This window comes from Maniola jurtina, chromosome Z, assembly GCF_905333055.1.
Source record: "Maniola jurtina chromosome Z, ilManJurt1.1, whole genome shotgun sequence".
Taxonomy (NCBI): Eukaryota; Metazoa; Arthropoda; class Insecta; order Lepidoptera; family Nymphalidae; genus Maniola; species Maniola jurtina.
The window spans coordinates 10,928,938-10,947,745 of NC_060058.1; the positions used below are offsets into that span (position 1 = coordinate 10,928,938).

Sequence of the window (18,808 nt, forward strand, 5' to 3'; positions counted from 1 at the left end):
AAAGACAGGAAGGTAGGTCTCATAGTCCTAAGTAGGTCTCACAAGTAAAGCAAAAAATCCGGTTATATCAAATAAAAAAAAATTAAAATGTAATCACAAAAAATTTGATTCACTAAATCACATATAGTAAATGGTGCAGACCGTTATTAACTTGCAGAGTTCTAAATAAAGGTGTTAGGTATATCTGGTACGATGGTACGGAACCCTTCGCATACGAGTCCGACTCGCACTTGACCGGTTTTTTTTCTACTAGCTGATGCCCGCAATTTCATCCGTATGGATTTAGGTTATTAAATTATTTTGATTTTCCGGGATAAAAAGTAACCTATGTCACTCTCAGGTCTTTAGCTATACCTACTTAACCACGTCGATCCGTTACTCCGTTTGGACGTGATTGACGGACAGACAAATAGAAATATCTTTATGAGTAAAATCATGAACCTAATGTGTAATCTAAAAATAATATCCATAACAAATGTGTGAGCGTGTAACAACGATATCTGCGATCTATATAAAAAAGGGTACAAACACATTTTACTACTTCGCGAAAGATCGTAAAAACGCGGTACCTACCTACTTACCAAAAGACCTTGATTTGGGCCATAATTAGCACATCGCCGCATAAAATAAAACCTGAATTCGGCCATAAAACATTCCCTAAGCAAGCTTATCTACCTGTCCAAAGTTTGCTCAAAAAGTTTTATCTTTGGACGGTTCCGTACCTCAAAAGAAAAAACGTAACCCTTATAGAATCACTTCGTTGCCTGTCTGTCTGTTTGTCTGTTGTGTCTGTCAAGACAAGAAAATCATAACTAGGTCTTTGAATCAGGCAGGTAGGTCTGTCTTCACAAGTAAAGGGAAAATCCGAAAACCGTGAATTTGGGGTTAATCACAAAAAAGTATTCGTCCGATTTTCTAATTTTCCGTGATAAAAATCTATCGGACTCGTCGGAATGCCGGCTATCTGTGTACCAAATTTCATCAAGATTCAATCAGATTGAACGGATGGGACAGACAAACAGACACATTTTCGCTTTTATAATATTATATGTAATATTATTATAATTTAAGTTTAGCTTAGGACCCGGGAACAATGAACCTGTAAGTAAGTATCAGTGAAAGATATTTTGCAATCGGATGGTTAGTTTCGGAGATTACCTCTCATATCCAAACATACAAACTTTACCTCTTTATAATGTTAGTCTAGATGTCAATTGATTTATTTTATAGAATCAAGTAATGATATATCCTACTTGATAATTTATAAAATGTGGATAAGAAAAAGTACAAATAGCCAAGTAAAGTTAAAAAGTTAAAAGAAGTAAGTAGCTACCTAGTCACCGATAAAATATTTGCCTTTACAAAAAAAAAAGCAAACGACTTCAGCTAGGCAATTTCATGTCGTATAAATCACCTACAAGACAATTTTCTTGTCTGTTACTTTACTTAGGTTTTATTTTTAACACACTGTGTGTAATTACTAGGTAGGTTTGCATAAACGGGATAGTTAATAGGGTGGACTTAATTAGGTACTGTGCACATGGTATTTTTAGTTCGACATCTTACAAAGGTGCCGCTAGTCTAGCTATTAAAGATGGACCATTTCACAGATAGCATGTGAAAAATCATGTGAAAGCCTTTTCATAGGTGACATTTTGCTATCTCATTTAAAGTAGCCTGTGATTCACGAAGCAAAACTTTACAAAGTTTGCCTTATTGTCGCGCAAGCACGGTCATCGAACTGAGTTTAAGAGCGCGCAAATAAGAAAATTCGCAGTGGAGGGACGATTCTGCGGATAGCTATTGGTTGTGAACGTAATATTTTTTCATCTCTCTCTTTGCATCGTATTTCTCATTCCTGAAGGTCGTGACCCCTTTCCATTAATCACTTTAATGGTAATAGTTTCCTGGGGATCCCGGGGGGTGCCCAAAAGTTTACATTCCACCTTGAATTTTTCGATCTTTAGGTACTTACTAAAAAAGAAGGTTCACAAAAATCTCGGTTAGAACTTAGAACCAATAACCCATAATATATCCAGTTACCTTTGATTGGTCGGTCTACATTATTAAAGTAGCTGGATCCAGTGCTGCTATAATGTAAACCATCCCTTATGAACTAAAGATAATAAATAAGTTCAAATTCAAAATATTTTTATTCAATTAGAACTAGTAGTGATGACTGGATAATCTGGATAAGTCCAAATATGGCCTATATTTCTTTACCAAACCGTAACTATACTTCGGGGAATCTATTTATGTAATGACATCAGGAATAAATTAAATAATTAACACAAAAGAATCGCATAAAGAAATCACTAACATGTGTTCACAAGCTTTCGAATTCGGAGGAGTCCCGCGGCTGTGCGATCGACACGCCCGTCTGCACAACCCGGCCAAATATACTATGTTAAACATATTTACATAGTCCTTACTTATTATAGTGCTTAAAATGATGCTAATATATCAAGGCTGATATTATTTTCGATGGTGATAAAACGCTGTAACGTGTAATGTGCCACTGTATTCCTTTACATAAGTTCTTGTTTCACTTTAAGGAATCTATTTATATTATGGGATCAGGAATAAATTAATTGAGTAACACAAAAGTATCACCTAAAGAAATCACTAACATATTTTGTGTTCACAAGCTCTCGAATCCGAAAGCAACCCTCTGCGAACGATACGCCCGTCTGCACAACCCGACCAAGTATACTATGCTAAACATATTTACATAGTCCTCACTTATTATAGTGCTAGAGCATGCTAATTTTTTTTTCTCCAGAAACTTCTCCGGTATTTATATTATATCACAAGGTCCTTGAATATCATGTATAATAATTGAAAATTTTACTAAGTATTATTTTACTGTTTTATTAAAATTTTAGTACTTATATTATTAAATTATTTCATTTATTTATTTATTGGTTTTAGAAGGGTTTTAGCTATTGCCCTCATGACACAAACGCAAAAGTCGGCTAATTTTGCTCTCGTAGTTCGAGGTTTCTACGTCAACCTTGAACTCGAGCTTAAAGGACTCATTCTGGGCTTGTTCAACTGTTTGCTTGGTGTCTGAGGAGTAGCATCTAGTTGTGTTGTGGAGCTTAAAGCGGTGGAGATAATGCGCAAGAAGGTAGATAGAGCATGCGAATATAATAATAATGTATTAATATAATTATTTATTAATTCTTTAAAAATACAAAGGAACTTATAAGCTAGGTAAAAAGGTTTAAAACTATGTTACAGCTCATGCTATCAACGCCCACTTCTGGCATTTAAATATTTTACAGAAACATTGGAAAAATTAAGTAATTAGATAATCAAATATGACACACCTGACATCCTTTTCTATTATGTTAAAAAGCAAAAATTTGTAAAAAAATTGCCACTTTAGACCATAGTTTTATTTAAGGGAATCTATTTATAGTATGACATCATTAATTAAGGAATTAATTGCGTAGGTAACATGAAAAAAAAAACACATAAAATAAATTACTAACATGTGTTCACAAGCTCTCGAATCCGGTGGCGTCCCGCTGGGCGACGACACGCTCGTCTGCACAACCCGGCCAAATATACTATGTTAAACATATTTACATAGTCCTCACTTATTATGGTGCTTAAAATGATGCTAATACAACAAGGCTGATATTATTTTCAATGATAATAAAAAGTTGTAACTTGTAATATGCCACCCACTGTATTTTTTACATAAGATCTTAATTCACTTTAAGGAATCTATTTATATTTTGACATCACACTAATATTATAAAGGCCAAAGTTTTTATGTATGTGTGTGTGTGTATGTTTCTTACTCTTTCACGGGACAGATTCGGCTAAAATTTTTGAATAATGATAGATTATAACCTTGATTAATATTTAGGCTACTTTTTATCACGGAAAACAACGGAGTTCCCACGGGATTATAAAAAAAATTATATAACAAACGAACGTCGCGGCCAACAACTAGTCAGGAATAAATTAAATGAGCGAGTAACACAAAAGTATCACATAAAGAAATCACTAACATATTTTGTGTTCACAAGCTCTCGAATCCGGTGGCGTCCCGCTGGGCGACCGACATGCTAGTCTGCACAACCCGGCCAAATATACTATGTTAAATTGTTAAACATATTTACATAGTTCTCACTTATTATAGTGCTGTAGCATGTTATTAAAACAAGACGGACCGATAACGGCTCAAGTAAGAATAATCTTTTTAAATTACAAAATTAAAGTAAGAGCTCGATAATATTACGCTAAGACACCCCTCTTTTTGGGTCGGGGGATAAAAATTAATACATATTAATTTTTAACCCCCGACCCAAAAAGAGGGGTGTTATAAGTTTGACGTGTGTATCTGTCTGTGGCATCGTAGCTCCTAAACTAATGAACCGATTTTAATTTAGTTTTTTTTTCAAGGTGGCTTAATCGAAAGTGTTCTTAGCTATACTCCAAGAAAATCGGTTCAGCCGTTTGAAAGTTATCAGCTCTTTTCTAGTTACTGTAACCTTCACTTGTCGGGAGTGTTATAAATTTTTAATTTAGTGGTAGTAGTGTTGTGGGATTCTTCTCAGATCTGGGTGGGTTTGTATCCCCGGAATCTTGTTTTAACTTAACGTAATTAATTGCATAAGTGGTTTTTCCATCATTCATCTCACAAATTCTGCAATTGACGATCAAAAAGTGTACAATGGCACCTATCTATTTTGAAGGCTTTGACTTTGATAATAGTAAGTACCTATATTGAAATTAAAACTAAACTCTAACCTTGAATCTCTAACGTTGCCAATATCCAATCCAGCGGAGCATAGAACTCAAGCACTCAACTGGCAGCATTGCCGCTTTGATGGCCAAACTAATTCTTTGGCCGAGGTAGCCGCCATTAGACTCCAAAAGTGCTCAAGCCCCAGACCCTACGGCCTCCTGGTCTCCACCCCAAAAGGCCTGGAGACTACCAGCGAGAACCTCATATTATTTGCGCCTGTTGGCACGTTTGCCACTGCTGCCCGAACGAGGTCACCTGATGGTCACCTGGATTCAGCTAAGCTAGGGTATCTGCACAGGTTACACCAAACAGGCGATCTTCCTATCTTCCAAAGAACGTGAACGTTAATAATTGTAATACTTAATTGTATAATTGTAATTTTATTTTTCAAAGAATACCGGAATCTAACTACAGCTAGAATACAGTAATATTCTTAGATTAGTCTTACTGTACAGCGAATGTAAACCTTAGTAATTGTACCTGTAGTTATAATTTTATTTTTCATAGAATACCGGAATCTATCTAAGTACCTGCAATTAGAATACCCACAGTAAAGTTCTTAGATTAGTGTACTGTAAAATCATTTAGTTGTAATTTTTATACAAAATTGTCGTGCTAATTTCTCATTAGAAAACGTGTTAAACTCATTCAAACACATCAGATACGAGATCCTAGCCATTGATTAGTAGATATATATTTTTTATTTATATAGCTATCTGTGCCTAATAAAGTACTTATTAACAGTAGAAACTGACTGCCTGACGTAATAAAGAACAGCTCAAACCACTGGGTTTAGAAACTTAAGATGTTGTATGTAGGTTTTCTGTGTAAAGTAGATTAAAACAGCTTTTCGAAAATTTCTCTCGAGCAAAGCTGGGGCGAGTCAACAAGCTTATCATAAAATATCAAAAGCTAGGTACATAATATTATGTCACAGATAGTAATATATGAACCGTATTTTATCGGATACAGACCATTACAAATAGTGGCCATTAGAATGAAATATGTTAAATATTTATATATAGGCATGCCATCTATAATTTTAGGCATTAGTTAAAACTGACTTTTAAACTCCGCATTTAAACCACAATGGTGATTTTAACCCTTTAGTAATTGAATTTTCCTTTCTTAATGCTATAATAGCTTTTAGCCCGTTCCATCCAGTAGTTTAAGCTATGCGTTGATATATCAGTCAGTCAGACAGAGACCTTTTCCTTTTAGCTCGTAGCTTTAGTTTATCACCACTATTCCGTACAAATTTAACAATTTCGACCATCAAAAGGAGTACAATTGTACCTACTTTGAATAAATGATTTTGACTTTGGCTTTGACTTTAATGTATTAAGATAGGACTAGTTAAACTCTACAATACTGTAGGTAAGCAAATAGTAAGTTAATAAAGAAATGTAAATTAATCAATGAATGAAAATGAAAAATATTTACTGTGTTTAATTTGAGTTACAAGTTGACCTATAGTACCACCTGTAGCTCAAAATGAACATTTAAGTACTTTTTTTTGAAATTCATTATAGGTAAGCGCTTGATCACAGTGACACCTGATGGACAGTGATAATGTGGCCTAAGATAGGACGCGTTTACCTAGTTTAAAAATAGGTAAAACGCCTATTGGAAACGTCAAGGTGTGAAATGTCACGTGTCAAATATATGGACAGGCTGAGCTTTGAAACGATCCTTATCAGATGCTAAACTCCGATGAATTAGAAATATGTATTCATTTCGTTCATCTCAATGTATTTATAGAATTATTTAAGGCTGAAACTAACTCCCAAAGTAAAAAGTGAAAATTACAACTATAAATTTATTTGGTATAAAGGAGGTTTAGTGAAGATAAGTTGTACTATAGGATATTTATGTCATTGACAGTATGTACCTATCTAAATAAATTTTACGATTACATGCTGGTTTGACGTAAAAAAAAGAAAACCTACTTTATACATCAATAAAAAGTACATCATACATAATCGTTGGCATACAAATAGGTGAATATAATATATATTATTTGAATAGTAATAGTAATAATTGAAATGAATTCAAAGTTCAACAAATGTCTTAGAATTGTATAGGTATTATTATTATTTACAATTTAAGAGACTTTATTAATATTGTGTTAAGAAGCTCCAGAGGAAAAAAAGCTATTAAAATATGAAAATTCATACTTACTTTAAAGTCATATGAGGTGTTATATAAGCGCTTAATTACATATTTTTATTATAATTAAAATATAATTACCTGTTTGTTTGACTAATAAAGATAATGTACCTAATGAAAACCTGATGATATCTGATGGAATATTTAAAAAGTAACTAGTTATAAAGTGATTCATCTTTAATTGGATGAAATTAAAATAATATATTCACAGTCTATATTGAAAAATTTTGACCGTGAAGGAGGTATATTAGAAATATAAGATTAAAATTATAACGAATGCTACTATTTAAGGAATAGGGTGGTAGTATTTTTTGTATAGGTATAAGAATCTGTCAAAATAAGTACACGAGGCAATTATATCATATCTCAAAATAATATTATCTGCGAGTGTAAGGTCAATTTAAAATATAAAAAAGATATTAAAGTAGCTATCATCTCTCTTCAAGATAACGAAAAATAAGACAAAGGTGTAAGTACGTTTAGAAAAAAAAATATCAGTAAGTAGGTATCAATAATTTAAAGACAGTGTAGACTTTACCTAAAATGAAAAGTTTGACTTGAATAAATATACATCACGTTTGATCACAATTATTAAAATTAGGTCACTACTAAAAATATGTTATCTGAAAATATTACCATGGCAGGTGTGTCTAACAAACGCCAAATTATGAACGCGTAATATATCTAATTACTATTGTTTTACCTAAGTTTGATAAAATATACTATTTACATAAAAAATAATAGCAACATGGTCATATAATGCTTATTAAGAAAGTAATTACCTAACTGATATCCTAATTCATGTTATTAGGAAAATGTCCTTTGTGGTAGAGCTTTGCTTAGATATTGTTTATTTTTGGCTGACTTCAAAAGTCAAAAAGGGAGGTACTCAATGATTGGAACCGAATGTTTTTTTTTATGTTGGTCCAAATCGATTTTTGTAGTACCAAACTGTTATAAGTAATATAAGTTATAAAACATAAGTTCCATAAATGTAAATTAATACTAATGAATAATGTAATTTACATTGAATACAAAATGGTTTCTCATATTATTGTATATATCATATAGTTTTAGGTACATGAAAAGCCCATAATGTTATATATATTTTATAAATTAATTATTGTCAATGAGAATATCATTGTGTCATATTATAGCATAAACATCAACACGTGGTATGTCCTTATGAACAATAATAATAAAATAATTTATGTAATTAAGACATCTTACATTAATAAGCTATATTTAGTACCTACCCATATATGTTTTTGTCAATATTAATTTTATATTAGGTAGATGAGTATTGAGTACTATGTTATTTTAAAATTATATTGTATAAAATATTTGTTGCTCGATTATTTAATTTTAGATTATAGATCAATTACTATATTGGGTTAGCTCGCAAGGCCTAATTGCCTATGGACACAAACTGTTTTTTGTTTAACTGTACTTGGGCAAATGAGTCGAAGTCTAAGAAAATTATACTGTTTGATTACTTAAGTTATCATAAAAAAGTAGTAGGTAGGTAGGTAGGTACTTATTTGTATAACGTTGGCTTCCTAATAAAACAAAATTAAAATATGTGCGGTCAAAATATAAAATTTCACTGATCGATATAATGTTATTCAAAGTGTAACATAATGTAGTTGATTGTTTTGTAGGTGGCTAACCAAATTAGGTTCTGATTTTGTATGCCTCGCCTCCACTCAACATATGTAAGCCCTTCTCAGCAATACAATGATTGCATTGTTTGAAGTTGATTTTATCTGCTTTTCCATTTACTTGCATTAATAGGGAATTTACTTAGCTTACGACTCTACAATGTGAATGACTTAGACCTGAATGTGTCGGTTCATTTTTTTTATTGATTTCATGCTCGATGCCAAGGCAATAGAGCTTGGTAAATAGAGCATCTTAAAACTCTGATTCAAACAGTACCTACCTACCTACTTCAGCTTTCACTAAGATTTGAAACGGCTCTACAAAAATGAAAACTAATCTAATTCAGCTGCTAATTGATTTCAGCTGATAGGTAGGACCTACCGGTACATTATATGACTTTACAATACGTCTTGAACAAATATAACGTGTACCTAAGTAATATATAGGTAGCTACCTATAACGTAAGTTAAATTACCTACTGAATAGGTAATTTGTGTATAGGTAGGTTAACGCATTTTTATATTGACTTACTACGTAATTGAAAACCCAGTTACAATAAAAAATACAATCGTTTATTTATAAAACGTCTCTACAATTATTAAAATTAATAAATTTTGGTTTATCAATTCCATCTAAGTTTTACCTTATGCCTATTGCTTTTCTATGTACTAACTATTCAAAATACATTTAAGTATGATTAGAATACAAGTGAAAGTTACCTACAATGCTCTACATTGTACAGTAATTGAAACTCATATTTAATTAAAATTCTCTACAATAATTCAAACTAAATTATTTTTTATTAATTTTTACTTAATACCAAGTTGACCAAGAATACACGAATCGAAAATCACTCTACGTTCCTAAGTCAATTTATAAGCATCACATATTTTTACTATTTTTAAAAACGTTCTAACATACAAAACAATGTAAATAATACAAAATGTTTATGTATAGTCTGCCTTAATAAGCATAAAGTAACTTTAATAGTATTTTAACGGTATTGGCCTATTGCCAATAAAAATCTTAGCTGAATGGATAACCTCGTAAGCGTAACAGAACCATGTCAACAAACTATACAAACATTGGGAATTTATAAAAATCGCTTAGCAAAGGGACAATAACAACAATTTTAAGTGGGAAGTTTATTCATGAAACTCTACCACAGGAACTCTTAATTTTAACTGACGTAACTTAGGCATTTGTTTCTACATGCAACGTCACTTAAAACTTTAAGCCCGCAAATATTTATCAGCATTTCAGAACTATATTAGCTAATTTTATATAGGTCTGAGTGTTTACCTGGTTTGGAGGAGATCCACGGAAGGCGAATTGTGAGGTCATTTTTCACTACAATAAAGTGTTTAGCACGCAAAGTTCAGTCACAGAACTCACTTCACAGTTTTCGCGGGCACCGGTCCGGGTCCGGTCGCATGTCGGGTCGGGATCGATACGCGGACGGCCGCGGGTCGTCGCGGAGCGTGACGGAGCGAAGCGAGCCCGAGACGGCGCGTGGTCGCGCGCGCGGCGTTAGTGGGTAATGCGGTAGCTGCCCGCCAGGTGACGGTAATTGGCGCAGCCGTCCCGCTCTCTGCTAGACCTCTCTTTCCCGCGCACGCACACTGGCGCCCGAACACTGCCGCACACCGATGCAAACGGCTTCTTTTCACGCGTCGCCGTTTGACCCGCGCCGCAGCGATTTTTGCGGTGCGATGGGTGGCGCCCGCTGCGAGGCTGCCCCCTAGTGGGGGAAGCGTGTGGTGGGGGGAATGCACTCCTTTCTTTTTCAAAAGCTTCTCTTTCTTGTATTTTTTACGCCGGTGTCGGTATGGAGCGGTCCCTTTTATTTCATTTTATACTTATATATTGTGATAATTAACAGTGACGCGCGCGACGAGCGCCTCCGTAGTAGACTTAATGATAGCTTTGCATGTGATTAAAGGTAACCACGACTTGTCATCTTTCACTTTTTCTAATACGTCTGAGCTTTATAACGACTGATATTTAGAACTCTTCAATATAGGAGCCCAAATCACATCGTAATGGCAGTTGCTACTGATATTTGTGACATCAAACGTGATAGTTGTACGTGAAATAATTTTCACATGATTTACCTAATTCGATTGGTGTATTCTTACTCTATGTAAACTAGGTACATTCAATTATAATTTTCACTAATATTTAATGTCTGACTGTCTAGAATCTACTCTAGATTTGGTACAGTAATAAAGGATTTAGATTGGTGTATTTTAGACTCAGTTGTCGTGGTCCCTTGTGTGCTCTCCTATCACACTAATATTATAAAGGAGAAAGTTTGTATGTGTGTGTGTGTGTGTGTGTGTTTGTTACTCCTTCACGCAAAAACTACTGGACGGATTGGGCTGAAATTTAGAATGGAGATAGGTTATACCCTGGATTAGCACATAGGCTACTTTTTATCACAGAAAATCAAATAGTTCCCACGGGAATTTTAAAAAACCTACATCCACGCGAACGAAGTCGTGGGTATCAGCTAGTATTAGATAGATCTCAGAATCTACTGGGATTTCAGAAGCGTGTAGCGGTGACAGTATTAAACGATCTTTCGAATGTGTTCGTATCAACTGCAGGATCTACCTACCTATAACAATGTAGTTGCGACATATCTACCTGTACACTGCAGATAATATATAGGTAGCTACTGTAGAAGACTAGTGGCCTAGGTACGTGGAACTCGATTGCAAGCTGTCAGCAAATATATTTTGTTTCTTTCTTTCTTTAAAGAATTCTACATTCCGAAGAATTTAATAAATACTTCAATAGGAGTTCATATACCTATATTAATACCCATTTATTTTTAAAAATATAATTTAAAATAAAAACTATACCTATACCTATTAGGTATATTTAGGTACAAATGCACATTTTTAATGGATTCCTACCTATACCTAAATTAGATACCTAAGTATCTACAAAAAGAACTTGAAGTAAAATACTTGAGCAACTTTTTTTTTTAAATGACCTTCAAAGCAGATTTTTTTAATTTTCTACGAAAGTATGGCACTGTAAAAATATTTTTTTTAAGTTTTGCTTCTATCTATCTCAATGTGTTATTCAGGTACCTAGGTAAAAAAGATTGATATTTTATCAAAGCATTTTTGAAACTTTGTTTCTTGCGTTTTTTCGAAGTAGGTACCTAAGTAGATAAAAGTTATCAGCTTGATAGCAGTAAGAAATTTACAATTGGAAATTATTTCTTTTTACCTACATTTATGCAATTTATTAATGTTTTTTATACATTTTTACTTCATCATTATCATTAGGTATAACTACCTACTGAACACAATATTTTATGATTTAGGTAGGTACTTTTCTTTATTCACTTTTTATCGTAGGTACCTGCTGAGGTAGATAAGTACCTACCTACTTACCTATTTAGCAGATAGATATAGATATAGTCTACTTAGATCATAATAAATAGGTAGGTAGGTAAGTGTTAATACCTAGGTACCTATACCTACCTATTCTATAAAAAGACGCTTTAGGCAAAACTGCTATTTTTATTAATTTTTATTTATTCATTGTTAAATTTAAAAGGAAGGGAATTATTACGGTAAAATAACAGCATCAGTGTGATGATCGCAATCACCTCTGGCCAACACTGTCTCAATATTGGCTAACATAGCTTTAAGTATTGAAGTAAAAGTACCTACCATAAATTTAGTCAATCACAACAATTGAGATTGTATTGAATATGTAATTGAAATCAAAAATAAATCTTAATTCAGTAATTTAAACGAGGTTCCTTTTATATAAAAGCCCAGGTAGGAAAAATAGCAGCTAACTACCTACTGAGCTTCTCAATTCTAGCAAATTAAATTAAATTTCATTTGGTAGGTAGCATTGTCAGTGAATTACTAAGTTTTATTTTTTTAGTAAAGGTTTACTCTACCTATCGAGTCGCTATACTCCTACGTTGGAGCTTTTAGCTAACAACATCCGAATAGAGTACAAACAGATTGTCAAACTACAAATCCCTAATAGAATCTCACCGAAGACGGTGCACTACAATTACACAATTGAACTAGTACAACAAGGCGACCCGAGTGTCGAAATAAAAAGCGCAACGCAATCGATCTGTTCCCCTCTTCTTTCTTATCGCCGCGAATATTTCACACTGAACGCAAAAAACTCACACAGATATAAAATATTCAAACGGTATAACATAAAATAAATTATCTTAGGTGAGCTTTGAATGTGTGCGTGGCCCCCTCCCTAGGGCGGGTCATGGCGGACAACCAATTGGGTAAATCGGCGCGCGACTCCACTGCCGTCGGCTCAGTTGACTTGCAGCGCCCAAAGCCGTCGCACGTACAAACCGTAGCTCTACGATCTCTCTAATCTAATCTCTACACTCACAAGGTCCTTTTTATTTGCTATGGCATTCAAATCATACAATTTGTAACGACAAACTTGTATGAAAAGGTATCAAAGTATGCGTCACAAAGTGACAAAATGCATTTTACGTGGCTTAGATTTCAATGTCACACTATCAGGCCCCAGGGTTGCCACAATCACTTAAATGACATAATAAATAATTAAATATTGCATTGAGTTTCAGTCTTCAGTCTAACTATAGAGTAATTAGGTAAATGTTAATTTGACAGATGCCAGTTAATTAGTTTTGACAGATTTACATCACTTCTTTACTTTGATTTCAATTTGTGTAAGTACTTAGGTACACTCAATTATTTGAACATTTAAAAATACATAGCTACAGTCTCCCCCTCAATTATGTTTATTAAGAACAAACCTAATTGACAGTCACTGACTAGTCAGTATTATGATTTTTAAAAGAACGATTATATTTGGTTAATTCTGTATTGGTAGAATACAAGTAGCTATGTAGATGATTGTTGGTGAAATGTACCAAATTAGGCTGATTATAATGATACACAATGCGCCTTGTACCTAACAATGGCTAAAACTAACTCCCTCTGATAAAATGTATACATATATGAATAATAATTCTTATCGTTTTACTTTACAACTAAGTCATTGTAAAAATTCTTTCGTAAATGCTTACATAAAAAAAACTTATAAAATTGAATATATTGGTGGATAGGTAGGTACAACGGGTAGATGGGTACACGTAATTAAAACTGGCAGCTGTAAAACAACTGCGATGTAAATTTAAAAGCGTTTTTATTCGAACACAATCACGCACTGAAAAGGCCGCTGAAGTTTTAGAGGGAATTAATTGGTCCCGATGGGATTAAGTGCAGCGAACACAGCGTAAATACGTTATGCTCATTTGTTCGAGCTACCGGCTATTTTCGTTTTCCACACAAAGAGATTTGATTACAGAGTAGATCGGCTACTGGAAAATCTTTTTTTATTCCATATTTTCATGCTCAAACCATCTTGAAATTGAAACTTGAATTAAAAGTAAACCTGAATTTATCTATTTATCTATATTTTATAAGATGCAAATAGGTCGCAAAAATTTTACAGAAATAAAAATAACGACAGAAAAAATTATTCGTGAAAAAATTATTAAATTGAATAAAATTCATATAAAAATACTAGTTGTAGTATTCTAACCAACAATAACAGTAATTGTGATTTAATAGGTAAATTAAATAAATATGATTTATCCAAATATTTAACTAAAGCAAAGCAACATAAAATATATCTAATGTATTTTAAACATATGCACTAAAGTAAAACTGATATATGAACCATTAACATTAATATACCGTATTGGTATAAGTATGATTTAGATTTTTAACACAGTTTATAATGTGAGATAAAATATTAATGAATACTTTCAAGATTTTTCTAGGTTTGTAGATATAACCTTTATTAATGGAATAGAAAAAACAGGAGCCTTTTTTCGTGCTGCTTTTTGTCGTCTTACTTTTCCCATCTGTCACTAAGATAAAGCTTCAAATATCTTTGTTTTCACATCAATTTAAAATCGGACCTTATTAACCATTCGTATTGGCCGAGTATCGTTAAAATAACATTATTGAACGATTACGGTAGTTAATATAAAATTCGTTTATTACTGGAATGGGTTTCTTCTTTGCAGTTTAAATATTTTGATTTCGTTTTTGATTTTGATCCATAACCTTTGATTTGGTTTTTTTTCTTCTATTGTCTATTTGTGCTACATTTTAGAATTTCTATTTTTGTTTTGTCTACCTATATAGATTTTAATGGCGCTACAATGTATACTGTAAAAAGTCTTTACACAATAAAGAATAAACAAAAAAGTGTGTTTTCATGACACTAATGTCTTTTATCTACTGTTATTTTTTAAATTAAAAACATAATACGTTAATTCAATTTTTTTTTTCACCAAAGTATAGTTCGAGCAGCTTTGCAAATCTAGGCTCTACCAAGTCATTGTGGAAAATCCGCGAGTCACCCTTTGGCCGTATGCGTAAGACGTATGTATTGTCTGTGGCTATTTTGTTTATAATTTACATCGTGAAATGTGGCACGCGCATGCGCGGTGGATTCCTGATTTTTGTTGCCTACATTTAATCATCATAATAATATTCAATAAAAAAATATTTGGTTATTATGACAACCCTAAAGACACAGCGATATGCTCTGTGAGTACCTATGCTGGTATACCTACACTGTACTTAGATTAATTTGTAAGACTCCTCCGGTGGAGTGCTCCTTATTATTTTTAACCCCCGACCCAAAAAGAGGGGTGTTATAAGTTTGACGTGTGTATCTGTGTATCTGTGTATCTGTCTGTGGCATCGTAGCGCCTAAACGAATGAACCGATTTTAATTTACTTTTTTTTGTTTGAAAGGTGGCTCGATCGAGAGTGTTCTTAGCTATAATCCAAAAAAATTGGTTCAGCCGTTTAAGAGTTATCAGCTCTTTTCTAGTTTTCTTGTAGAAAAGAAGGTTAGATAACCGTTAGGTTCTTAATATTATGTCAATTGACAAATTTATGTCAAGCTGTCAAGATGCCTTCACTTGTCGGGGATGTAATAAATTTTTAATTTACACTTGTTGTACTTTAATTTTATTGACTTCACTTACCTTAAGTAGGTGTACAGATTTTATGAACTTTGATTAAGTTTTTTATATATTATTTAGAGCTAACAAATAAAACATGTAGGTATTACTGAAAAGTACTGATGATTTCAGAAGTCATGTTTATGTTAATGTATGCTGTGACTGCCCGTAAGTGGAGTTGCATAAGAGCCCTAGAATTTAAGGAACAACATGTATTTAATCTAAATGTGTAACTCTGTGGGCGGTACATAAATAAATAAATAAATAAATAAATAAATAAATAAAGTCACCTGTCTTCGTTTATGTTAGCATTCTGGTTACAACTTGCCAAAGGGCGGCCTTGCATCAGAAAGCGTAGCGTTGGTAGACTCCCACTAGGTGACTAGGTAGACAGACGATTTCGACTGAGTTCGCAAGGAGTCGCTGGATTCAGGCGCCATGGCGTGTGGGAAGTCCTTACAAGAGACCTATGTATATCCAGCAGTGGACGGCTAAAGCTGCAATCTATGGAGCGTATTTAGCTCAGACTTAAAACAATGTTAAAACGAGACAGCTTTATATCACTGGGATAAATCTGTCTCGTTTTAACTGAAACTTAACGCGGCGATCTCCATTTTCATCGATACTAAAATCGAAATAAGTTCGTAGCACGTGGAACGAAAAGTTTGAAATTAATAGATAAAATTTTTCATTATATATCCTCTAGAATCAAATCAGATGAAAACATAATTGGACAAATTTTTCTCGATAGAAAAAAATTCTGAAAGGTCTAAAACCTTTAGATTCTTGAATTTTTCTCTTAAGGCCGCACTCGCACAAAAATCAAATTTAAATTTCAAGTGCTAAATTTACCACAATAGGTAAAATCCTTCACTTAATTGAATACTAGTTTAAAATAAATCAATTTTTCGTATTGACATTTAATGTATCATAATTAAAAAGACTATTTTGTTTATTGCGTGGCTGCTTATTGCAATTTGGAGTGATGTTTATTATTATTTTTATGTTAGATCAAATAAATGGATTGTTACCAAAACTACATAAATAGATTCGTTAAAGATCATAGTTTATTTTCACATTTTTTGAATGAACATATGCTTTATTCCATACAAAAAATCGTGTTAAACTAGCCATATAATTTGCAAAAATTGGTAACAGTTCTCTTTTTTTGCTCATTAATGTGATTAAAAATCCATATTTTAGTTCATTATGTGTCAATGGGACTATATTTTTAATATTTAAATATTTTTTTCTAGTAAATCAGGTGATTTCTAAGGACAGATTTAGGGTTTTAAATTTGAGTCTATTATTGTTTTCATTAAAACTAGGCGCGGGAGATTGATCAATACAAAATAAATAAAATAGTTTTCGCAAAAGTGTTACATTAACTGTCAATAATCGAAAGATTGATTTATTTTAAACACGTATTCAATTATGTGGAAATCTTTCTTGTGATGGTTAATTTGGAGCTCAAAAACTCGCATTTTTTGGTTTAAGCGTAAGCGCACCCTTACTGGATATAATATATACCCCGCGTGGATTTAGGACTTTCAGCCAAATCCGTCCCGTAGTTTTTGCGTAAAGGAGTAACAAACACACACACACACACACACACACACACACACACACACACACACACACACACACACACGCACGCACGCACGCACACACACATACACACAAACTTTCACCTTTATAATATAAGTATGATTATTGGATTTCTCGCTTTCCTCGCTTATTCAATAGGTAGGTATAAAAGTCAAAATACGCTCATAGGTCCTCATTGTCGATGTCGGTTGACGAGGATAGCGATATTTTAGTCAAAAAATTCCGTATTGTCACAGGTGTTCGTTATAATTTTAATGTATTCCCGCGAACGGAACCTACTTTTATATTGAGTAGGATTTCTTATAACAAATAACATTATGAAGTGTTAAAATATTACCGAATCTCTTTGATGTCGCGCTGCCGCGCACATGTGTGGCTAACGAAAAACGTTTAATCCCGAACGCGTCAACGACAGATCCAAGTAAAATTAGAATACCTCTCTCATTGATATTACACTTGAAAAAAATCAAAGATACACCGTTTCCTAGAAATGCAGCTCCTGTTTCTGACTGTTCTCGTTTTTACACGACCGACTGTTCAAAAGAGAAGTGTACCTAATGATTTTCCCCTTACGTAAGCCTACTTACCTACCTACCTACTTTTGTGGGGTTCTTTATCCTACTAATATTATGAACGCGAAAGTTTGTATGTATGAGTGGATGTTTGTTACTCTTTCACGCAAAAACTACGTGGACGGCGATGGCTGAAAGGAATGGAAATAGATTATACCCTGAATTAACACATTAGGCTACTTTTTATCCCGGAAAAATCAATGAGTTCTCAAGGGATTTTTAAAACCGACATCCACGGGAACGAAATCGCGGGCATCAGCTAGTTCCACTATAATTTCTAAATGCTTGAACGAATTTGCATGTATGGGATATCGTTAGAATCTGAAAGAAGTGACACTGGTTATAAATTGTTTGTATAAAAATCAATATGGTTCCATATTCAAATGCGGAAAATTTTACTTTTTAGTTCAATTTTTAGCAGTGCACCCGTTTTTTTAGGATTCCGTATCTCAAAAGGAAAAAGGGAACCCTTATAGGATCACTTTGTTGTCTATTAAATCTGAAAACCGCGAATTTGTGGTTGCATCATTGAAGAAAAAAATGAAATTGATCAATTTTCAAAGTAAGATAACTATACCAAGTGGGGTATCATAATATGAACGGACTTTACCTGTATATTCTAAAACAGATATACATGTATACCTAATAGTTTTTGATTTATCGTGCAAAATGTTGGAAAAAATACCCGAGTACGGAATCATCAGTGCGCGAGTCTGACTCGCACTAGGCCAGTTTTTTTTAAAATTAATAGATACTTGTCTTACACAATATTTTTAAACTAAACACTTCGCTTGGGGTGCTTCGGGGCTTCGCTCTGCGAAAATACAAATTCTTTTAATTTCCTATCCCGTGGAAGTTTTAAAAAATCCGGTCGAATGCATTGTCAACATAAGGGAACCTCTGTGTGAAATTTCAGCTTTCTAGGACCAAGGGGTTAGGCTGGGCGTTGATACTTATATGATAAAGTCGGCAGTTTCGATGTAAAGCTAAGGAATTATTATTTATTAG

The 18,808-nt window shown here is 33.4% G+C and overlaps 1 protein-coding gene across 1 annotated transcript in view; it reads right to left on the reverse strand.

Moving 5' to 3' along the window:
* LOC123880437 (homeobox protein caupolican) overlaps positions 1–10,111 on the reverse strand; it is a 129,416-nt gene extending 119,305 nt beyond the window's left edge. Inside the window, exon 1 of the mRNA XM_045928564.1 lies at positions 9,899–10,111. Coding sequence (XP_045784520.1) covers positions 9,899–9,940 — 42 coding nt within the window. The 5' untranslated portion in view covers positions 9,941–10,111. The remainder of the gene's footprint in view (positions 1–9,898) is intronic.
* Between the last annotated feature and the right edge of the window lie 8,697 nt (positions 10,112–18,808).